This window comes from Vulpes vulpes, chromosome 2, assembly GCF_048418805.1.
Source record: "Vulpes vulpes isolate BD-2025 chromosome 2, VulVul3, whole genome shotgun sequence".
In the NCBI taxonomy this organism is placed as follows: domain Eukaryota; kingdom Metazoa; phylum Chordata; class Mammalia; order Carnivora; family Canidae; genus Vulpes; species Vulpes vulpes.
In genome coordinates, this window is record NC_132781.1 from 160631134 (window position 1) to 160655462 (window position 24329).

Here is a 24329-nt window from a genome sequence, read left to right on the forward strand (position 1 = left end):
CTATGGCCTATCCTGAGTTAATTTTTGTGAAGGGTGTAAGGCCTGTGTCTAGATTCCTTTTTTGGATGTGGATGTCCAGTTCTTCCAGTACCATTTTTTGGAAAAAAACCTTCTTTTTCCATTGTATTGCCTTTGCTTTTTCTCAGAGGTCAGTTGATCATACTTATGTGGACCTATTTCTGGGCTTTCTACTCTGTTCCATTTATTTAGTTCTCTTTTGTTTGCCAATACCACACTGTCTTGATTATAACTTTATAATAAGTCTTTATAATATAATGTCAGTTCTCCAACTTTCTTCTTCTTCAATACTGTGTTAGCTATTCTGAGTTTTTTACCTCTCCACATAAACTTTAGAATCAGTTTGTCAATATCCACAAAATGGGATTGCATTGAATCTATAGATCAAGCTGGGAAGAACCGGCACCTTGACAATATGAATCTTCCTATCCATGAACATGGAATATCTCTCTATTTACTGCTCTGATTTCTTTCAGCAGTTTTGTAGTTTCCTCATATAGATATTATACTTATTTTATTAGGTTTATACCTAAGTATTTCATTTTGGGGAGAATGCAAATGTCAGTAGTATCGTGTTTTTAAATGTCAAACTCCACTTGTTTTTTGCTGGTAAGTAGGGAAATGATGGACTTTTTAACACTGTATCTTATCGTCTTGCCATAATAGCTTGTTAGTTTTAGGATTTTTTTTTTTTTTTAATTCATTTGGATTTCCTACACAGATGATCACATCACCTGCAAACAAAGACAGGTTTATTTCTTTCCGATTGGCATCTCTCATATTTCTCTTCCTAGTCTCATTGCACCTGCTAGGAATTTTAGTATGATGTTGAAAAGCAGTGGTGAGAGGGGACTCTTTGCCTTGCTCCTGGTTTTGGTGGGAAAGCTGCAAGTTTCTCACCATTAGGTTGATGTTAGCTGCGGGTTTTTGTAGATACTCTTTATCAGGTTGAGGAAATTCCCCTCCAAGTTTACTGAGGTTTTATCGTAAGTAAGTGTTGACATCTTTTTTAAAAAAAAAAAAAGATGAGGGATCCCTGGGTGGCGCAGCGGTTTGGCGCCTGCCTTTGGCCCAGGGCGCGATCCTGGGGACCCCAGGATCGAGTCCCACGTCAGGCTCCCGGTGCATGGAGCCTGCTTCTCCCTCTGCCTGTGTCTCTGCCTCTCTCTCTCTCTCTCTCTGTGACTATCATAAATAAATAAATAAATAAATAAATAAATAAATAAATAAATAAAATGATAAAAAAAAAAAGGATGACACAGGCATCTTTATGCCCTTTCTTAAACAAGATATAAAAGCAATAAACTTTAAAGGAAAGGGGCACCTGGGAGGCTCAGTGGGTTAAGCATCTGCCTTCAGCTCCACAGGGAGCCTACTTCTCCCTCTCCCTCTGCCTCTATCTGCTGCTCTCCCTGCTTGTGATCTCTCTCTGTCAAATAAATAAATAAAATCTTTTAAAAATAAAATAAGATAAAGAAAGAAAAGATTTAAGTTCAACTAGATGAGAATAAATAACTTCTGTTCATCAAAAGACACTGTGAAGTGAAAAAGCCTTATCGTAATCTACAGAGAAGACCGCGCTTAGCGTCTGCCACTCTTGCATTCAGTGACTCACACAGTCCTTACGGGAAGGGGCACCTGCCAGACACTCGGCATGCCTCGTGCAGTTTAACCCCCACCACAGCCCGGCAGCATGGATGCAAATAGTCCCATTTTACAGATGGGACTACAGAGGCTCAGAGACTTGTCCATGCTCTCTGCCGTCACCCTGAGTGGCCATCTGCTGAGAAGGAGACACTGGGAGGAAGAGGAGAATCCCCCTAATTGCAGTGCCAGAACATCTACCATCTTTCGTGGTTGACGACTTCCAGACCGTACCCCACTCCACCCCATTCTAGGCCTCCCAAACTCTCTGGAAGCTCCCTGAGCTCCACCAACCAGGCAGCAGTGCCCAGTGAGGCCAGCCCCACAGCACTCAGAGGCCACATGTGCTAGGGAAGCAGAATGAGTTTGGGGTTGTATAGTCCTGGGTTTGAATTTCCTGGCTTCCTCACCTTGAATTTGCATGACCTTGAAATGTCAGTTTACTCATCTCTAAAATGGGTGTGATGCTCATTAGAAATCAGGGACAGAAAGACCTGGCACCTAGCAGCAGGAGTCGTGATAGCTCCCTGACTCCAGCCACAAGCACCACGGAAAGCCCTCCACAGGTTTCAGTATTCATCTCAGGTCAGTGGGATTTTGCTGGAATATAATCAATGTGTTTCCCGTTGCGGGAGAGGCACTTTCCAAGTGCAGAGTGAAAAATCACAAGCAGCGTTTGTAAGGGCAGCTCTGGATAGAAGCCCACACCCCTGTGTCTGCTCTTGCCTCTGCAGCCCTGTGCTTCTAACCCTGGGGGCTCTGAGCCCAGTGACAGAGGTCACGCTCCGGCGGGGGGTGGTGTGCAGGTGCCGGGAGCAGGTCAGGGGAGCAGCATTGGAGAGGAGGCAGTGCCAGCCCGTCTGTGCAGGGAGAGAATCCAGGCCACAGTCAGGGCGGTGGCCGCTCAGGGGACAGGCTGAAGGCGCTGGCCGGGGGCTGCTGTCATGAGCAGGTCGGAAGTGAGAGGGAAGGGTCTCAGCCAGGCTGTCTGCGTTTGAACCTATGAGCTGTGTGGCCTCAGGGGAGTTACTAAACCTCTCAGATCCTCGGCTTCCCCTTCTGCCAAATGGGAGCAACAGCACTGCCTGCCTCGTTAGGCTGATGCATGTGTTCTGTGTAGGCAGCAAGGTGGCAGCCCCAGCCGTTGTCCCTGAGACATGCAGGGGGTGGGATGTGTCACTGAAGGAGGAGCCCACTCTCGGAAGGGTCATGGGGCCTCAGGCAACCTCGGCCTCTCTTTCCCTTTGCTCTCAACCTCCCATCTCCTGCCTCCCCTCCACAGCTCCAGGAAGCACCCCCAGACCTTTGCTGCTCTACCAAGGCCCAGATGCAGGCAGCCAGTGACATGTTTAAGGAAATGCCCCAGACACCCGTGTGGGCACCGTTCTAGGACCACACATGTCCTGGAGGGGGGAAGCCGGGGGAGGTCCCGACTATTACTCATTACAACGACACCAACCGGGCACACTTGCCGAGCATCCCTAGACCATTTTGTTTAACCAGAGCCTGGCCCAGGCTTGGCACATAGTAGGTGTTCAGTCGGTATAGGATGGAAGGATGGAAGGATGGATGGATGGATGAACAACCACCAGCAGTACGTCCAGCTCCGTGCTAAGTACGGACACACTCCCGTGGTCTTTCACATTTAATCCCTCTAACCACCCTAGGAAGTGGGTATTATCTCCATTTCACAGAAGGGGAACGTGAGGCTCCGTTGGCCAAACGTCCCACAGCAGGGACGGCCCTCCCGCCCTAGCCTCTTCCAACCCCAGAGCCTGTCCCATCACGCGTATGATATTACACAGCCGTGGAGCGAGGCTTGGCTGCGAGGTAGGGGTAACAATCTGCATCATGAACCAGGTATGGGTCATGAAGTCCAGAGCCCCGCCTTCCTCCCAGGGCACACCTGCTGTGTGGCCTCAGGCAAGTCACAGACCCTCTCTGAGCTCCAGTGCCTCATTGGTGAAAGGAGAGAGTCCTGTGGGCCCTGTGATAATTCACTGGTGGTGAGGCCTTGGGTCCAGGCACATCCCCGGGCCACTCAGGTCCCACCCTCCAGCTTTCCCCCGGCCGCAGCCTGAAGCCGGAGCCAACTGCACACCCCGTCACCCCGTGCCGTTGGAACCTGCTCCCCAGCCTCCGTGGCCCTGTGCCCCGCCCCCGGGACGGCCCTGCTCACCTGTAGACATCCAGCTGAGTTTCGGTGCCCAGCACGCACACGGCATAGGTGGACTGCTCCGGGGCCACGTGGATCACCGAGCCCTGGGCCATGGTCCCGCCAGCCCGTCCCTCCAGCTGCGCGAAGCCCCTCGGCTGCTTCCTTTATACGGCCCAGCAGAGCCATGAGTCAGCACCTGCGGTTTACAGGCGGCCCAGCCCTTCCCCACTCAGGTCCCGGGGCGTGTTCTCTCCACCTTTCGTGCCCCGGAGCTGCTCCTCGGACCCGGGCCGTGTGAGCGTCGGTGCCAGAACCAGGGCAGGCAGGCTGGCTCCGTCAGTCTCCCGGGAAGGCCCGGGGTCAGGACGCCAGGAGGGGAGGGGTGGGGGGCTGGCGAGTGCAGGGGTGCGTCCTCCTGGGACAGCCCCGTGGGCGCCCGGGGCCGTGAACACCTGAGTGCAGCCAACCTTGCCTCGCGGTGCCAAACACGGTCTCAGACAGGAGGAGGCGCTCGGGAGGTCGCAGCTGGAGCTCACCCCCCCCCCCTCCCCGGGCAACACATTCGAAGACCTGCGTGGCCTGGGACAGGTCCCTGCAGGCTGGGCCCCCGCGTGACAGCTCACTGCCTCGGGTGTGTTCTGTGCACCAGGCGACTAACCCCATGAGGCACGTGGGGTGAACACTGTCATCCTCCCCCCACCGGGTCCCCATGGCAGCTCCCCGAGGTCGGAATCACCATCGTTCTCACGTGACAGAAGAAACTGAGGCACAGAGAAGCCAAGTGATACCCCCTAGTCTCCCCAACCGTAGAGAGCGCGCCAGGCCCCAGACCACCTTCTCCAGGCCCAGAGCCCCTCTACTGTGCGGGCGGATGAGGCGGCCACTGACGCTGCAGCGCGGCCCCGTGGCTCCTTGCACACAGCCGGGCCTAATAAACCCACTTTCTCCAGCTGGTCACAGGGTTAGGACTAGTTTGAGCTCCGGACGGAAGCCGGGAGAGGGGGCTGTCACCGCCAGACCCGACTCACCCCCAGATCCGGTCACCCTGTGGATGGGGGCCCGAGGCACCGAGAGGGCTGACATGCCCACTGTCACCCAGCACGTCAGCGGCAGGGCCGGGCTCTACCCTAAGCCTTAGGCCTCTGGGGGTGATTTTCTATTTTTCCTCTTTGTCCTGTTTTTCTTCAGCATCTTGGGGTGTCACACTGGCTATGAATAAGCCGCAGAGAGAACAAGCCCAAAGCAGTTTTATCAACTCAACAAATATTTCTTGGTTGCCAGGCCTGTTCCGGGCGCCGAGGATGCAAAGTGAACAAAGCAGACAAATATCCGGCCTTCGTAGGAGCTTTTCTTTTTTTTAATAGAAAGAGACAGCCAATAGGCAATAAATAAGTGAATTGCACAGTATGTTAGCATTGCGGAAAAATGAAATGATAGGGCACGACAAGGGGTGGATTGTGATTTCAAATTAGGGTGGTCAGAGGAGGTAACATCTGAGGGAGATGGCAATGTGGATATTTGAGGCCAGCACAACCAGTGCAAAGGCCCTGAGGCAGAGACATGCCTGGGGGGGGGGTTCAAGAAAGCAGGAGACCAGTGTGGCTGGAATGTAGTGGAGGAAGGGGCAGGGGGGACAGTGCTAGGAGCTGGGGGGCGGATCACAGAGGGCCCTGCTGGCACTGCGAGGACTTTGGCATCTACCCCAAGTGATGTGGAAGACATAGGGACGTTTTGAGCCAAGGAGGCCCATGGTCTGATCTGTCTGGCTGCTGTGGGATAATCAACCACGAGGAGACCAGCGAGGAGGCCACTGCCCTCCGGCAGGTGGTAGATGATGCAGCCACGCCGCGGTGCTGGCAGTGGAGGAGGTGAGAAGCGCTCAGACCTACGCTGACCCTACAGCCAGTAGGATTGACATGGACCTGATGGGGGCCATCAGGGGGTTCCATCAGGAATCAGGGGGTTCTCCAAGATCCAGGGAGGCCTGAGCCCCCGGAGGGATGGAGCAGGCACCTACTGATGGGGAGGGCTGCGGAGGGCCAGGCTTGCAGGCAGCGTGGCGATCAGGAGTTTGGTCCTGGCCACGCCGAGCGTGGGCTGTCTATTCGAGTCTGTGTGGGGACACCCTGCAGGCCGTTGGTTGGACGCGCGATTCTGGAGCTGGAGAGGACCAAGCTGAAAAGAATAAATCTGCGGGAACATCAACATCTAGAGCTTCCCTAGGAAATGAGCACGGACGGGTCACTGTGAGAAACCAGCCTTGTCCCTCTCTCTCTCTCTCTCTCACACACACACACACACACACACACACACATGCTTGCACACCCGCACACCTCAGAAGCAAAGCCTTTTTGCAGACTCACATGCTCCGGCTGGCAGAGCAGGGATGAAAGTGGGCCGGGCAGGGCTGAGGGCACACAGACCGTCGGGGAGCGCGGACACCGCCCGTGCCAGCACCTCGGCTGCATCGTTGCACCGCTGCTCCCTGTCCTGGCTCGGCAGCATCGCAAAATAGCCTAGGCTGGGGCCCTAAACTACCGAAATGTATCTTCTCGCGGTTCTGGGAGCTGGGAGCCCGAGATCCAGGGGCCAGCGCGGTGGAGTTCGGCGGGGACCCTCCTCCTGGCTTGCAGGTGTCCTCTCGTCGCGCTATTGCATGGCGAGTGGGGGCGGGGAGGCGGGCAGAGGAGCCCACCCTCACGACGGATTACCTACCGGGACCGACCCCTGTCCAAATACCACACTGGGGGTTAAGGCTTCAACTTAGGAGTTTGGGGGGAGCCACGATTCAGTCTGCAGCACAGTTGGACCCAAAGCCTGTTTGCAGATTTCCAGCGTGTAAACCACGTTGTGATGCACAAACTGCCTCCATGTCTGGGCGCGTGGGTGATTCGGTCAGCTAAGCCTTCGACTCTTGGTTTCAGCTCAGATCACGTTCTCAAGGCTGTGGGATCGAGCTCTGAGTCAGGCTCCATGCTCAGCACAGGGTCTGCTTGGGATTCTTTCTCCCTCCCGCTCTGCCCCCCCCCCTTCTGTCTCTCTCTCTCTCTCTCTCTCTCTCAAATAAATAAATAAAATATTAAAAAACAAAACAAAACAAATTGCATCCATGTCTGTGGCTGTTTTGCAGGGACTTCATGGGTTGATCTTTGCTTCTCTTTATTCTCTTACTGGGCACTTTGTTTTTTTCCTGAAATTTGCCATAGCTTCTCATTATGTGTATGTGTTTCAATGTCTGTTCCCTAATCAACCATGAGAGCAGAGCTTCTGTAGGTCTCACCTGCACCCCGGAGCCTAGAACAGCTCCTGACTCATAGTAGGTGCTCATTAAACATCGTGGCTGAAGACTGCGGTCTTCTCCAGCACCCAGCCCCATACTGGACCCCAGGGTGGGGGCTGCGAAGGACAGCTTCCTGCGAGGATCCCTCAGAGCCCGGCCTGGCTGTTACCTTGCAGAAGGCATTGACTTCGGCAAGTTTGGGGAGCAAACTGGTACATGAGGGCGGCTGGCTCAGAGCCCAGGCCAGAAACGCTGCAGGAAGGGGCCCTTGTCCCTGCAGAAAGGCGGAATCACCGGCGGGGCTACACAGTGGAGGAAGCAAGGTCGTGTTGGGGTTGCCCAATGCCCTCCGGCCCCTGAGCTGATGCCCCAGATATATGCCCTTCCTCCACGTGATGGTGATGTCACTGGGAAGAGGAACTGGTATTGGTCTCTCCCTGAGACCCCAGGACTGGGGGTAGAACCACTTGTGTTTGGAGCGGATGACTCAGCCATTCCTTCAGCGCTGCTCGTTCACAGTTAGAGTTCAGATCCATATACTTAGCTCTTCACTCAACAAATATTTATCAAATGCCTCCCAAGTGCCTGGCACTATTTCAGAGGTGAGGTTAGGCTTTATTTAAAATAGATTTGCCAGGACCCGGGGTGATAACAGAGACCAGAGTCTATTATATATATTATATATCCACTAGGAGCCAAATTTGTCACCAGGTCCTCAGCTATATCATTTCCAATTTCCACTCTAACCCAGCGGGCAAGACTTATGATCCAATTTCTACAGAGGAATGAAGCCCCGTGCTCAAGGTCCCCTGGCCCCTGAGCCGGTTCCAAATCCACCTTTGCCTGGCACGCTCTGCTCTCCACTGGGGTCCTCGCCCGTGCCAGGCCACTGACACCGCATCCTCTCCGATCCTCATACCGACCTTAATGTCTGAATTACGCTCTCCCCACTTTCCAGAGGAAGAAATTGAGTCTTGGAAGGGCGTAGGTAACTTGCCCAAGGTTACGCAGATCGGAAGTGGTGACACTTGGGTCTCACTTTGCCCCTTGTCCCACCCTGCCTGCCACGCAGCTGCCTCCCGATGAGCTCTGAAACCCCTTCCAGCACAAACAACCCCCAACTTCTCCATAACCTCAAGCAGAAAATTGGGAGTGTGTCTAGATCATTCAGATTGGTAGAAACTGGCAAATCTTCCCTTCCTACAAAGGTGTTTGTCTAAGTACAGTGTGACTGCCCCAGGGGGGAGGGGGTCCTTGCTCCCTCTCTCTGCTCCCCAGTTCTGTCAGGCCCAGCACCTCTCTGCTCTCCTTCACAGCACCCCTGTAGGCTCTGCAAACACTCACGGGCACGCAGGGCGACATGGTGACTGACACGAGCCAGGCCCCACGCCGCAGCATGCTTACTGTGCCCGTTGAGGTGGAGCGCACAGCAACCTGATGAAGGGAGGACACCTGCTAGTCATCGGTGGGTGAGCGTTTTGCCGGGGACAGAGATGGGACGTGGCATCAAAAGCCTGCGAACTTCCACGATGCCATCTTTGAGCAAAGGAGGGCGACCCCGCCAGATGGAAGTCACTGGGTCCGCATTCCTTTTCTGGAGCTGGCTTCCACCTTGTCTGTGGTCCCAGTGCCACCTTCCTCCTCCAGCACCCAGAATTCTCCTGGGGACCATGACCATGAGAATGCCAGAACCCCAAAACAGGGGCTTTCCTTTGTGTTCCCTGGTGCTTAAACTGTCTGGTGCAGAGGAGGTGCACAAGAAAAACCGTATCTTCTTGAATAGAAAACTGTTTATTTTAAGATGCGTCCTTTGCTTCATCAACCATTTGTTGAAAAAGACTTTCTTTCCTCCCTTGAACTGCCTTTGAAACTTTGTCAAAAAATCAGTTTGCCGTACCGTGTGGGCTGTTTCTGGGTTCTCTCTTCTGTTCCATTGACCTGTGTGTCTGATCCCCGACCAAGCACAGTCTTGATTCCTATAGCTGTACCTTGAAATTGGGTGGACTCACTGCTCCCACTTTATTCTTTTTCAAAAGCATTTTAGCTATTACAGTTTCTTTGTCCTTCCATAGGATTTTAGAATAATCTTGCCTGTATCTGCAGACAATCTTGCTGGGATTCTGACAGTGACTGCACCAAAACCTGGATATCCGTTTGCAGAGGGTTGACACCGCACTATGCTGAGTTTTCCAATCCACGAACACAGCACCTCCCAGGTATTTAGAGCTTCCAGCACATAAACCTTGTGCGTGTTTTGTTGGATTTCTACCTAAGGATTTCATTTTAGTGGAGTGACTATAAATGGTCTTGTATTTTTATTTCTTTTTTTTTTTACACCGATTGTCATAAAGCTCTATTTACAGTCGCCAAAATGTGGACGCAACCCCAATGTCCATCAAAAACAAAAAATCACAGATGAATAAAGTATGGAACATCTTTCAGCCCGTAAGAAGAATAGAATTCTGGCACGTGGTACAACATGAATGAACCTTGCAAATCTTACGCTAACTGAAAGAAGCCAGACACAAAAGGACCAATATTACACAATCATATCTATATGATGTGCTTTGACTACTCAGTTCTTTTTTTAATAATAAATTTATTTTTTATTGGTGTTCAATTTGCCAACATACAGAATAACACCCAGTGCTCATCCCGTCAAGTGCCCCCCTCAGTGCCCGCCAGTCACCCCCACCCCCCGCCCTCCTCCCCTTCCACCACCCCTAGTTGGTTTCCCAGAGTTAGGAGTCTTCCATGTTCTGTCTCCCTTTCTGATGTTTCCTACCCATTTCTTCTCCCTTCCCCTCTATTCCCTTTCACTATTATTTATATTCCCCAAATGAATGAGACCATATAATGTTTGTCCTTCTTATATTTTTATTTCTTTTTATTTTTAAGTTTTATTTATTTATTTTAGAGAGAGGAGGGACACACATAGTGGGGAGGGCCGGAGCAAGAGGGAGAGAGAGAATCTTAAGCAGATTCGCCCGCTGAGTATGGAGCCCACCTCCGGGCTTGATCTCGCAACCCTGAGATCACGACCTGCGACGAAACCAAGGGTTGAGTGCTTAACCAACTGAGCCACCCAGGTGCCCCTGGTCTTGTATTTTTAATTTCAGCATCGACATGTTCATTGCTAGTATATTAAAATACAAGTGATTTTTATGTGTTGGTCTTGTATTCTGTGACCTTGCTGAACTCATTTATTAGCTCTAGGGTTCTTGTTGTTGTTGGGTTTTGGGGTTTTTTTGTTTTGTTTTGTTTTTTGTAGATTCCTTGGAATTTCCTATGTAGACAATTACGGTATCCACAATTACAGGCAGTTTTATTTCCTCCCTCCTTGTTTATCTTTTATTTCTTTCCCGGCTTTATCACACTGGCTAGAACTTTCAGTGCTGGGTTGGAGAATAGTGGTGAGAATGGTCGTCCTTGTCTTGTTCGCAGTCTTGCGAGGAAAGCATTCACTCTTTCACTGTTACGTATGTTGTTAACTGTAGTTTTGTTTTGTTTTGCAGATGCTCTTTATCAGATTGAGGAAGTACCTTTCTATCTCTAATTTACAGAGAGTTTTAATCATGAATGACCATTGGATTTTTTCAAATGCTCTTTTGGCATCCATTGATACGAGGGTCGGATTTTTCCTCTTTAGCCTATTACGTGGTGGATTACACGGGCTTTGGTCGAGCAGAACACCGGATACCAATAAGCAATGCTGGGGGAGGATGCCCACTACACGGAAGACAGCAAGATCATTACAATGCCAGCCTCCAAGAAAGAAGTCCAAACACTTCTGCCCTTGGATCTCGGTATCGGAATTACCTAGAAAACCCAACACAGTCAAGCAGTTTTTTCACTTTATAGGAGTCAGACAACTTTCTATCTTGTATGTATAAATCCGTTTTCTTTTCTTCTTTCATTCATACATTTAAATAGAAAAAGATGTCTGCAAAGCAAATCGTGCCTAATGTAATCCCTTTCCATGGGCAACGATTACTACAACTACCCCCATTTATTCATTTTGCCATTTCACAGATCACTTCCTTTTGCAGCCAGATTTTTTTCACTTAATACAAGAGAGGTATTTGTCACATGACCATAAAATCCTTGGAGGTTTCCTACATGGCACGAAATGGAGGTATCACATTTTCTTACCCAGCCTCAAATGCTTTTCACATTTTGACCGAGCACGATTCTCATTTTTTGCTATTATGAATCTCGAATAAGCATTTGTCTTTGAGTAGGATACCCTTCTTGTGTATTTTCCTAGAGGTATAATTCCTAATACTTGAAACTGCTTTCCCAAGAACTGTGCGATCAAATCATATCCGTATAAGCAGCTTACAAGACCGCTCAACCTCCCTCACCTTCCTGACAATCTTTTCAGGGGGTTTTGTTTCTGCTATTCTGATGGTGGTACTTTGTGTTTAGTTAGTTCATAATGAGGTTGATAAATGTTCCAGATGTTTGCCACCCAGTTGCTGATGCTGTTGAGCCGCTCTGATCAGGAGAGACGTTAGGGAAGGAATGAGCCAGGGCCGGGAGCTGCAGGCAACGTGTGTCCTCACCATTGCTTTGCTTTTTCTCATTAGACCGTGATTGCATTTCTCCAGCAGCAGTTTGAAGGTTGAACCCGGAGCTACATTAAAATAACATTGCCGTGTAAACTTGAACCTAGCACCGGTTTAAAATAACACTGACACCTCACATTCTTCTCAGCCAGGCTTGGGTGATGATCTTCTGAGGAATTTGTTTGCTCAGTGGATTCACACCCAACCAGGAAGCCAAAAGGCGGGGCTGGGTGTCTCTGTGGTGAGGTCTTGGCAGGGCCTGACTGGTTGGTGGCTGGTCCTTCTGGGGATCTCGGCCTCAGGAGGCTGCAATATACTATTTGTGCACCATCTCTCCGTTCTATTTACTGAGCACTCACTGTGTGCCAGACCCTCTCCCCAGGTCTTAAAGGAATCCAGGCCTGAATTTTTCTGGGATGTTCTGATTTCCAGTAGGCTATCCCAACATAGAGCTTCCTTAAGCATCTCAGTGCAAAGAACGTTACAGTCCTGCTGTCTGTGGTCTCCAGCCACTAACAGAGATGACAGGGGACTGAGTTCTGGGCAGACTCCAGGCCAAGCCACTGGCCTACACCTCCTCATGTGATCCTCGGGGCAACCGCACAAGGAAGGGAATTTGTAGGCCAGGAAATTGAGCTCCAAAAACTTGAGTGACTAGAACAAGGTCACACAAACTGGCGGTAAGAGAAGTCAGCATTTGAATCCAGATCGAGGTGATTGCAAAGTCTTAACCACAAGGCTTTACTGGCCAATTGTGGAGGGCAATAAAAGCTCCCAGACTCTTTGGTCTTCTGATTTACATTTCTTCAATAGACACCTGCTGAACGCCCTCTGCGCCAGGTGTTGTGTCAGGTGTTAGGGATACAGAAGGTAGAAGGGTCCTTGCCTTCAAGGAACATGAGACAGAAGTCCAAGAAACAGAACCAAAACGAAATCTCTCTCTCTCTCTCTCTCTCTCTCTCTCTCAAATATGTATATTCTAGGGCAAGGATTTGAGTGCAAGTAGTCTATCCAGGAGACACAGGATACACTAGGATGGATGGGAAAGTGAGACAGGGAAGGGGAGCCAATGAAGGTGTGTTAGTAAGTTGGTTGCCATGGTCACCACTTGAGGGTGGTAAAGCTTACGCCACTGGGGGGTGCTGGAGAGTGTGGACCGGTGCCCCAAAGCTAGCCCACCCCAGCGGTAAGGGAGCGGGGGCATTTATACACCCACTCCCATCACTTACTGCTTGAGGGCCGCCCCTGCAGGCACCAGTCCCCTGGTTTCTGGTCACCCTGCTCTGATGCTGCTCTGATGGCCAGAGAAGGCTTCAGGCGGAGTGCTAGTGCTGCCTCTCTGAGGCCAGGTCTCTGTGAATTGAAGAGGGAGGGGATGGCAGGGGCGTGGGGGGCACTGACAGCATCTGCCATGGAAAGGCTGGGGCATCCCCACTCCTTCAAGGAGCAGGAGACAGCTGCGGACACATTCTCCCTGAAAAATGCACATAGAACGTTTTGCGTAGAGCCTGCTGGGTTCATGGACCCCCTGGAACCCACCCAGGGACCCTGATTTAAGACCTCTACCTCCTGTGACTTGTCCTTCCTCTTTCCCCCAAGCCCACCCACCTGCCCCCACCAGGAGATAGTCAAGGCTTTCCTGACACAGCTGCCCTCCACCCACATACACTCAGGGACTCTTCCGGAGGGGAGGCGGCTCGGCGATGGCACTGTGGTCTGGTCACCAGTGTGCCCTCTTCTCTGACCTTTGGGACTTCAGAGCAGCTGGCAGCCGCCCCCAGGGACCCTTTTCAAGGGGTGGCAAGGGTGCTATCTGCCTGCTGGAGGTGGGGATCTGCGCTTCTTCCGGCCAGTGGGAGCTGTGCTGATGAACTCGACCCACTCGTGCGTGCATTCTGTGGTTCGGTGCTTCAAATCGTAGATCATAGCATGCCCACGGGGGAGGGCCTGCACAGACAACCACTTCCAGGAATAATAACAACGTGGACACTGTGGAAACCCCACTTGGGTTAAGAAATAGAAAGCCTTCAGTAGCTCTGAAGGGGGGCCCCTCCCTCACTGCATCCCCCTCCCAGCCCTGAACTAGCCATTAGGCAAATCTTTCAGTCATTATTCCTTCACTTTTTCTTTACATTTTTGCCATATTGATTAGTTCTATCTGGTTGGACGTGATGAAAACGGAAGCAGGCTTCATTCCTTTGTGACTTGCTTCTTCCACTCAGGGTCGTGGTTGTGAAATGCGTCCATGTGGCCATGTGAGCTATAGATGGTTTCGTCATTGCTCTCCAATATTCCGTCATGGGAACGTCCAACAATTTAGCTATCCGTCCCGCTGGCGACGGGCATTGTTTCCAGTCTGGGGATCATTTGGCTACTGCTGCCGTGAACATTCATGTGTCTCGGGGCGCAGGCATGTACCTAGGAGCCGAATTTCTCGCAGAGGGTGTGGCAGTTTTAATTCACTGGAGCCACAAACTGTTTTTCAAGTAGTTGCACCCCTGTCATCCCCACTGGCAGTTTATGATGTTTCAGTTGTTCTGCATCCTCGCTAACCATTGCCCTTCAGGTATCTACTTATTTTGGCCTACCTGGTGGGTGTGTGATAGTGTATCATTGCGGTGTGCATCTGAGTCCCCCTGATTACAAACGAGGCTGAAATCCTTCCATCTTCTGTCCTTTCCTTATTGGAAATCTGTGTTTTCTGTTTTGTGAAGGGCCTACTTATAGTTTTATCCTTTTTTTTTCCCCATGGGATTATTTCTGTATTTCTCTTTTTCTTATCTTTATTGAATGGTAGGACTTTTTTTGTTTTGTGGGGTTTTTTTTGTTTTTTTTTTTTTTTTTTTTTTGGATATGACTTTTGCCAAAGCTTTTGAGCTTATCCACTGGAGTGGAAATAATGTCGGTACAAAACCAAATGTTTGTTACTATAACTTCTGCATCACAATTAAAATCCAAACAGTTTTTTAAAGACAGTCAACTCAATCAAAACCCACTACTTCAGAATCAATAGCTTCTTTGAAGCCACAGTAACACTTAAATATGGTTAAGACTCAAATGCAGAAATTTGGTTGGTTGGAAAGCTAATTAAACTTACAACTTGCTCAAATAGAATTACAAAAAGGCAAAATTGTGTTTTTCACAGAGATACGGTCCACTGGAATCACCAACACTGGACAGCTGTTAAGAGTATGTAGAGTCCTGAGATAATAAGGAATCCAGGCATCCTTTAAACAGTCTTCTGTTGTCCTTTCGGCCCAATCAGAGATTTGTGGGAGTGTGGAATAACACCACCACCAGCACTTGTAGCCTTGATGAGGGAATCCAATTCTTCATCTCCAAGAATAGCAAGTTGCAAGTGACGAGAGATAATACGCTTTACCTTCAAGTCTTTCAGTGCATTTCCTGCCAATTCAAGTACCTCTGCAGTGAGGTACTCCAGGATGGCTGCGCTGTTCACAGCGGCAGTCGCACCCACACGTCCATGACTGGTCGTCCTAGATTTCAGGTATCGATGAAAATGGGCCACCGGGAACTGCAAGCCGGCTCTGTGTGAGTGGAAAACCGCCTTTGTCTTGGCCTTTCTGGAGTCCTTCCCAGCCTTACCGCCAGCCATTTCGAATTCTGCTGAAGCTCAAACAAGCAAGGCAGAGAAAGGACTAGTCAGGCAGCCAGCGAGATCCCACCGCCTACTCCTTCGTCGCACCGCAATTCAAACTGCCAAGGACTTCTCTATATATTCTAGATAGTGGTCCGCAAAGAACAGAACGATAAAGGAAAGGAATGATTAACTATATGAAAATGAGGAACTTCCACTTACTGAGAGACAGATTAAGCAAATAAAAAAGTAAACCACAAACTGGGAGAAAATGCATCTGTAATACATGTAACATACATGCTGACAGACCAGCACATAGGATGTAAGAGCCACTCCTACCTACCACATGATAATAAAATATCCGGCCCTCTGATCTGGGTAGTTGGACTATTTGTCTCTCTCTGCATGAATTCTACGTGGCCTTCATTACTAGAGCTTTCCAATGAGTCTTAAACCTGGTGGAGCACATTCTCTCATCCTCCCACCTTAACGACTCACTTAGCTCTTCTTGGCTCTTTGCACTGTATGCAAATTTTAGAACCAGTTTTTAAGTTCTGTACACACACACACACAACCTGCAATGGTTCTGATCGGGTTTGCATCAATTTGTAGATCTCAGGGAGGAGTAACATCCTTCTTTTTTTTTTTAAGATTTTATTTATTTATTTATTTGAGAGAGAGAGAGAGAGTGCAAGAGAGAGAGAGAGCACAAGCAGGGGGAGGATCAGAGGGAGAGGGAGAAGCAGGCTCCCCCCTGAGCAGGGCTCCATCCCAGGACCCTGGGACCATGACCTGAGCCGAAGGCAGATGCTTAACCAACAGAGCCACCCAGGTGCCCCTGAGGGACATCTTTTCGATATGGAACTTTCCATCATGGCATCTCTCTCCCTTCATTCAGACCTCCTCCAGTGTTTGTAGTTCTGTTGTGTAGCGTACCCCATAGAGGACTTGCACATCTTTGGTTAGATTTATTTTCTGGTTTTTGTTTTATTTTTTTTACTTTTTTATTGTTATTATGATTGGCATATTTAACTTTAAATTTTTCTACTTACTGTTTGGTATATAGAAATACAATTTATCAGGGCGCCTGGGTTAAGCGTCTGCCTTCGGCCAGGCTCAGCGGGGAGTCTGCTTCTCCCTTTCCCTCTGCCACTCTCCCTGTTCATTCTCTCTCTCAAATAAATAAATAAAATATTTTTTAAAAGAAATACAATTTATCTCTGTGTATTGGTTTGATAGCAATAGCCTTGCTAAACTCTCTTATTAGCTCTTACAGCTTATAGATTCTTTTGGATTTTCTATATGTAATCATTCCTTTCCAGTCCTTAGAACTTGCACTTCTTTCTCTTGCCTGACTGTACTGCACGAACTTTCGGTTCAATGCAGAGTAGAAGTGATGACAATAGGGCTCTTGTCTCGCCTTGATCCTCTCTGATCCTATGAGGGTAGTTTCAACATCACTCATTAAGTGTAATTGTTGATGTGGGTTTCTTGTAGGCCAGTGGTTCTCGAAGTCCAGCTGTACCAGGGTTACCCAGAGGGCTCATTAAAACACAGCCTGCTGCTCCCCACCTCCACACCCTGACCCCAGAGTTTCAGATCCAGTAGGTCTGGGAGAGGCCTGAGGGCTTCTTTTTGGACAAGTTCCCTGGCAGTGCTGAACGCTGCTGGTCTGGGGACCTCGCTGTGAGAAGCCCTGTAGTAAATCTTTCTTTAAAGGTTAAAGGAAATAAATAAATAAATAAATAAATAAATAAATAAATAAATAAATATTAAAAAATAAAAAAAATAAAGGTTAAAGGAGCTCCTTTTTAAGGTTAGTTTAAGTTTTATTTTAGTCACAAGTGGAAATTTTATCAACTGTTTTTTCTTGATTTATCAAGATCATTGTGTAAATTATCCTTGATCTCTTAATCCGTCGAATTGATTTTCTAAGGCAAAACTCTGCATTCCTGGGATCCATTTAATCTGATCTGATGATATATCCTTTTTGAATTTAGTTTGCTAACATTTTGCTTATAATTTGTTTTTAGATTTTATTTATTTATTCATGAGAGACACAGAGAAAGAGGCAGAGACACAGGCAGAGGGAGAAGCAGGCTCCATGCAGGGAGCCTGATGCGGGATTTGATCCCAGGACTCCGGGGGTCATGACCTGAGCCGAAGGCCGACGCTCAACGACTGAGCCATCCAGGTGCCCCTGCTTATAATTTTTGTACTTACGAATTCATTACTGTGCCCACAAGTTTCCTCTTTCCTGCTGTTCTCATCAAGGACAGTACCTAGCTCAGATTAAGTGCTAAAATACGGACATTATTATTCGGCCCAGATCATTGTACTTGTCGTGTCATGTTGCAATTGTCTGTCCACCTTGCTCCACTACTAATCTGCGAGCTGAGTGAAGTCAGGGTCGACACCCACTCATTCAGAATCTACCACTGAGCTGGATACACAAGCAGGGATGATTGTGCCCATATAAAACAGGAGCCAGGATTAAGTAACCGCTGTCAGGAGGATGAATAAGGCACAAATCCTACAGGAGGTGGAGAATGGAAAGTAAAGAAATGAGTATCTGTTGGATGCTCACGGTCTGCCAGGCATGGCTCTAGCCCTCAAACAATCTGGGAAGATAAGCACTGTTGGCACTTTACAGATGAGAAATGGAGGCTCAGACTTAGGAGCTCTCTCCTCAGGTTTGCTGCTGCAGGGGTTTGCGGGCATTGACCGCTCCAAGCCTGAGTATGCTGGGAATCGTTTGGCAACGCTGCCTTCCTGCTGATCATGAGGAGGAGATGGCAGGTTCTGCTTCTTGCATGGGCTGCTGGGAAGCTCAGATCCTAATTGTGAGCTCAACCATGCTCACAAGCTTGGTCCCCACTGTCATACGTTTGTCTGTCCTTTCCTGTGGCCTTTATTTCTTAAAACCTTCCTGCTTTGGTGCCTCTATTTTTAAATTATCAGTTTGCCGAGTGTCTCCTTATGATAAATGGTCTCAAATCCCTTGAGGAATAATTCTCATCAAGGGAATAAAAATAAAGAGAGAAGGAGAAAGAAAAGAAGTACCTATAATGAGTGAGCTGTCCAGTACCCTTGTGGGTGGTTACTCACATAAAAACTCATTTCTGAATCACGCCCCGCCCAGCCCTGCTCAGGTCCCTGCTTGCTGGAGCCCTGGGAAGTCCCTGGGGCGGCTGTAATTTCTGTGATTGAGATGTTTCAGATTAAGATAATTAACATTGAGATGCAGTTTCTCAGGATGCTGAGACATATAAAGACCCAGAGAAGGTTCAAAAAAGAAACTATGGCATGAACTTCATTGCTGGTCTTAAATTCTTCAAAGATGGCCTTGCTTCAGAGAGTTGGCTTAACGGTGGTTTCTTTTCATCTGCTGGGTGATGACACACACACACACAAACACACACATGTCCATTGAGCACTCACATCAATACCACTCACCCTTAGGTTTTCGAGTGTGCATTCTTTTCTAGGAACTCCAAGGGTGACTCCTGCCCTCTGATATGCCATCAAAAACCTCCTTAAATCCTCACCACCAACATAACAAGAAAATGCTGGGAAGCAGGAGGCCCCGGTCCAGTGCCCAGGCAGGGGTGGCACACTTGGAGGAGCAGGGAGCCAGCCCCCCTCCACCCTGGCCTCATGAAAACTTGCCCACGGCTTATTCAGCTTAAGTCATGGGGAGGGGGGTGGCCACTGGCACATCGTGGTGGGCGAATGGGAGACACCACAGCCCACCTCCCAGTGGGCAGAGACTGCTCAGATCTGCTGTGTTCATCAAAGCTTTGCTGTAGCCAGACTTCCTAAATGTCCAACTTTTAACCTTAAAAACAAACAAAACAAGGGAAGCCCAGATGGCTCAGCGCTTTAGCACCACCTTCGGCCTGAGGCCTAATCCTGGAGACCCAGGATCAAGTCCCACGCCAGGCTCCCTGCATGGAGCCTGCTTCTCCCTCTGCCTGCGTCTCTGCCTCTCTCTCTCTCTCTCTCTGTGTGTGTGTCTCTCATGAATAAATAAATAAAATCTTTAACAAAACAAAAAATCTCTAATTAGGAAAAGGTAAGTAAAAGACTCCTTAGTGGCCACGCAGAAAAATCAAGGCTTCAGAGCCAAACCACATTTATCTCTTTTTTTAAGATTTTATTTATTCATTTGAGAGAGAGAAAGCCGGAGAGCACAAGCAGGGGGAGCAGCACAGAGAGAGGGAGAAGCAGGGTCCCTGCTGAGCAGGAAGCCCAACATGGGGCTCGATCCCAGGACCCTGGGATCATGACCTGAGCCAAAGGTGTAGATGCTTAACCGACAGGCACCCCCACATCTGTCTTTTTTTTTTTTTTTAATTTTATTTATTTATTCATGAGAGACACAGAGAGAGAGAGAGAGAGAGAGGCAGAGACCCAGGCAGAGGGAGAAGCAGGCTCCATGCAGGGAACCGGATGTGGGACTCGATCCCAGGTCTCTAGGATCAGGCCCTTGGGCTGAAGGCAGCGCTAAACCGCTGAGCCACCTGGGCCGCCCCCACATCTGTCTTTTAAGTTACTTCGAGCTGCGGCCCCCCATCACGGAGCTACAGTTTACTGAGTGCTGGGCACTTCGCCAAGCACTTTAGACAATCTCTTACACTGCTCACACCCCTGCCCGAGGTAGGTACTATGACTCTCCCCATCTTACCAACGAGGAAAGTCAAGTTCAGAGAGGTTAGGTAACCTGCCCGAGGTCACGGAGCTGGCAATAGCCAAGCCAGGAAGCAAACCCTGGCAGCCCGGCTCCCAAGTCCGTGCTCTTAACTATGCTACCACCATTGCCCCTTATTGCCTGGTACATAGTACGTGCTCAGTAAACACCTACCAGGCTCAATGAAAGTGCCCACCTGCGGAGTGCCCACCCGTGAGCAACGGGCAGGTAAACCTCAGCCCACGTCCGTGTCGGCACACCAGTCGCCTCATCGCCACAAAGAAGGAAGCAGGAAAGACAGAAAGAGGCCCTGCCGCACACAGCTTCAGCCATCAGCAGGTCCTCAACGCAGGACGCTCGTCTGCTTCCGCTGAAGGAACCCCTGACTCGTTCACCTCTGCCCAGGAAGCTGCCTACGGTGCTCCCACCTGCGGGCGAGATCCAGAGCTGCCTGTCGGCTGGGCCCGGGGACGGGGGAGAGGAGGAACGGGCTGGAAGCTAACTGCTGGCACCTGGGGCGTCTCTTCAGTTAGAGACTTTTCTCTCGGCCTACTCTCCTGCTCCTCTAGGTCTGAAGAGGCTAGCGGGCAGCAAGGGGTCCTTTGCCCTCTTCCGTAATGTGGTCACGACTTGGCAGCCAGCTGCCCCAGCAAGGACCGTGTTCCCAGAGCCCCTTGCACCCACACGCAGGCACCGCGTCCCCACCGTGATGTCGTATCTCCTCCCTCGCTCTTCTCTCTTCTGCTGGCTCGAGGCCAACGCCCAGGGTGACCTTGAAAAGCAGGGGTGGCAGACAGCAGAGCCTCCACCAGCCTGGGCCCCTGAGTGACTGTGTGGAGCAGAACTCCCCACTGCATCCCACACACCCCACCCCTGCACACCTTAGACTGTCAGCTCAGGTAAGAAGAAAACACAGGCTGTGTCTGAGCCCTACGCAAGTTCCAGTCCATTCGCTGGGACAATTAGCCTCCCTGAACGAATACGTCCCCGCCCCAAAATGGTCCTTTCCCTTTCTCCGCCGTGGGATTGCCATCCCCCAGCCAACGAGGCTAGAGACCTCCTGGATAGTATCCCAGAGAGACTCATGAACGCGCCCACCTGCAGGAGTGCTGGTAGCATCGCTGTTTGGGACAGTCAACCATGGAAAGGACCCAACGGCCGCTGACAGAAAAACACAAACTCCATCCACGAAACGGAATCCTACAGAGCCGTGGAAAGGGACGAGCGCCGGGGACACGCACCCTGTGCGAATCCCGCCAACAGTGTTGGAGGAAAAGAGCGAGTCGCAGATTGAGGCTGTGAGTGTGGCCGCGAGGCTGAAAACTGCAAAAGCGGGCGGCGCTGACCAGTAGGTGCCCAGAGATGCTGCCGTTCGTGGCACAACAATAAAGAGGGGGTGAGCGATGGCAGACCCAACGTTCAGGTTGGTGAGGACCCGTGGGTGTGGGAGAGGGGAGGGAAGGGTCACCCCACGAGCCTGCAGACAGGCTTGGAAAGCTCTCTTTTTAGAAAACAGTGCCCGCCACCCAGGTTTTCGTTTCATAATTAATGTTTTCAATCCTGCAGAAACATTCTAAAGACTTTGTTGTAGATGATCTACTTCCTGGCAAACCAACCAATCGGCCTGGCAATCTGGCGGTCACTCAGGACCTGCCTTTCCCCCTTCCCACGGCCTTGCCCAGCAGCAGCCTTGTTGTTTCTGGTTTCCACCCAGACGGTGAACCCAACACAGTCGCTGCTCTCTGGCTGACAGTACACAGCCTCCTGACCCGTGTCTCTGCCCTCTCCTCCTGCGTTTCTTTTTTCTTTTTTTTTTTTTTTTAAGATTTATTTATTTATTTATGATAGACATAGAGAGAGAGAGAGAGAGAGAGAGGCAGAGACACAGGCAGAGGGAGAAGCAGGCTCCATGCAGAGAGCCTGACGCAGGACTCGATCCCGGGCCTCCAGGATTGGGCCCTGGGCCGAAGGCAGGCACCGAATCGCTGAGCCACCCAGGGATCCACTCCTCCTGTGTTTCTTACCCCAAAACCTGTTCCCCATCTAGAGCATTCTCTCGAAGAATGTAGACCAAACCACATCATACCCTGCGTGGAGGGCTTCGCTCGTCTCAGAGCCACAGCCAAGCTCATCCCTGCGGCAGAGATGGGGCCCTGCCCTCTGTCCCAGCACCCTCCCATGGTTGCTTTCTCCCTCCATTCCCACCCGGAGGCCTTGGGCCAGGTTCTAGAACACACAGCCAGCCCCCATCCAAGACTTTGGCACCAGCTGCTCTCTCCACTGTGGCTCCTTCCCATCTTCCAATCCAGTCTGAGATGTCTCCCTCCTTGGAAGGTCCCCTGACCACTTGTCTAAGGGAGGGCCCCCGGGGCTCCCAGCCACGTGCCCTGTTTCATGACCTGAGCATTATTGGGTGCTGTGTTACTGCATTGGCTGCTTCGGACACCACAATATGAGCTCCACGGAGGAGCCTCTATTAGGGGGCCTCAGCTGTCATGAGCACCATTTTCCTCAGCACGCTGTCCTGAAACTTCAACTTATGCTTCGACTTCCCAGTATGGCCACAGTCTTTTTTTTTTTTTTTTTAATTTATTTTTATTTTATAAAAATAAATAAATAAATAAATAAATAAATAGCTTTTATACATATACATACCACATGTAATTATAATAAATTACACATGTGGTGAAATCGTCCCCACCTCTTAGTATATTTTTCATCCCCTACTTATCTGCTTGGCTCCACCCACCATGCCCATGTTAACAACATCGTGTGTTCCCCGTGTATGACCCCCCATGTATAACAACATCGTGTATGACCATCCCCGTGGTCATATAGTCATAAAGCAATGTGCACGCACACATGTGCACACGGGGGGTGGAGGCTCTGAGATTCACCGTGACCCCGCTGACAATCTGCCGTCCACACTGTTCCACGTCTTGCGCTTCTCCCTCAGGGCCTTGTGGAAATCCCTCCGAGTCAGTCGGGGTCGTTCCCACTCATTCTTGCTAAATGACAGTATTATAGTCCGAGGTGACGACCACACCAGAATTCAGAGACACCCTCTTGATAAACGTTCATGCTGTGTCCAGATGTTTTGCCACGGTGAACAAAAAACGGTTAACATTTTTAACCCAGAGCCGTGAGAACCATCGGGCCCATCTGGGAAGCTTTAAACATCCAGATGGCTAGACCCAGGGGAGTGGCTCAGGAGGGCCAGCCCAACGGATGGGGGGGGGGGTGCCCAGAAATCTGTATTTTTAATGACTCTCTAAGAAGCACCGGCTCTGCAAGAAAATGTGAATGTAGCAAGAACCATCTGCTTGTTGGAGGTGCCACCACAGCCTGAGTGGTGTGGGACCCCAGGGCCCCCTGAACTTGCTGATTCTAGGAGCTGCAGAAGGCAGGAGGAGGGACAGAGAGGCTGGGGAGGCGATATGGCCTGGGTCACTGATGCTCTACGCCGGCTGCAGGTCAGAAGCCCTGGGCAGCTTTGTGCAACATCCCAGTGTCCCTCCAAGCATGGAGACCTTGTCCTGCTGGTTTCCAGCCTCCCAGGTGACTCTCACGTGCAGGTGGACGGAGAACCACTGACAGGGTTTGGGGGGTCACCTGTCTAGGCTCAAGACTGTCTTCCCCACCTAATGGCTCTGGGACCCAGGCAAGTTCCTTCACTTCTCTGTGCCTCCGTTTCCTTGTCTATAAGGTGAGGGTAATAGTAGTAACTGCTTGCCTGTTGTCGAGAGCAAACCAGGTGACATGTGGCAGGTGTCTGGCGCATGCTGGCACATGGCCCACACTCACCGCCATTAGGCTGTGGGAGACACGGCAGGACGACGATTTTGCAGGGAACGGTGGTTCCCGCCGACTGTGCAGTCCTCCAGCGGGAGCCCCAGCTGCCCCAGCCTGATGCTCCGTCCTCCGGGGTGCCGGCAGAGGTGCGGGAGACCTGAGAGTTGGGCAACCTCCTGCCGAGGCCTTGCAGTTACTTATTCCTACTTGGAATGAGCAGGAGTCAGGAGGGCCCAGCGCCGCCCAGAGTTGTCCGTCCGCACAGGAAAGACGGGCCCTCGCCTCCTGTCCGGCCCGGAGCCTCCTCCTGGGTGAGTCTCACGCAGCTGAGAGCAGCAGGGTATCGTCTGAGTGTTGCCAGGATGGCTTTCCCTTCCCCTCCTCCCAAATCTGACCTCTGGGCCTCAAAGGGTCTCTGTCACCCCATAGAATGCGGGGATTAGGGGCTGCACACACAGCAGTGGCTTGGGGAGAGCCCGAGGATCTTACACAACAGGCAACATTTACTGAGCACTTACTATGTGTCAGATGCTGTGCTGAGCATCTCACTGAAACCATGTGAGCACAATTATTACGCCCAT

The 24329-nt window shown here is 50.4% G+C and overlaps 1 protein-coding gene and 1 pseudogene across 1 annotated transcript in view; both read right to left on the reverse strand.

The window, feature by feature from the left end:
* PADI4 (peptidyl arginine deiminase 4) overlaps positions 1–4319 on the reverse strand; it is a 30750-nt gene extending 26431 nt beyond the window's left edge. Inside the window, exon 1 of the mRNA XM_026011898.2 lies at positions 3842–4319. Coding sequence (XP_025867683.2) covers positions 3842–3933 — 92 coding nt within the window. The 5' untranslated portion in view covers positions 3934–4319. The remainder of the gene's footprint in view (positions 1–3841) is intronic.
* A 10211-nt stretch (positions 4320–14530) lies between these two features.
* LOC112929722 (histone H2A.Z pseudogene) lies at positions 14531–15383 on the reverse strand (annotated as a pseudogene).
* Between the last annotated feature and the right edge of the window lie 8946 nt (positions 15384–24329).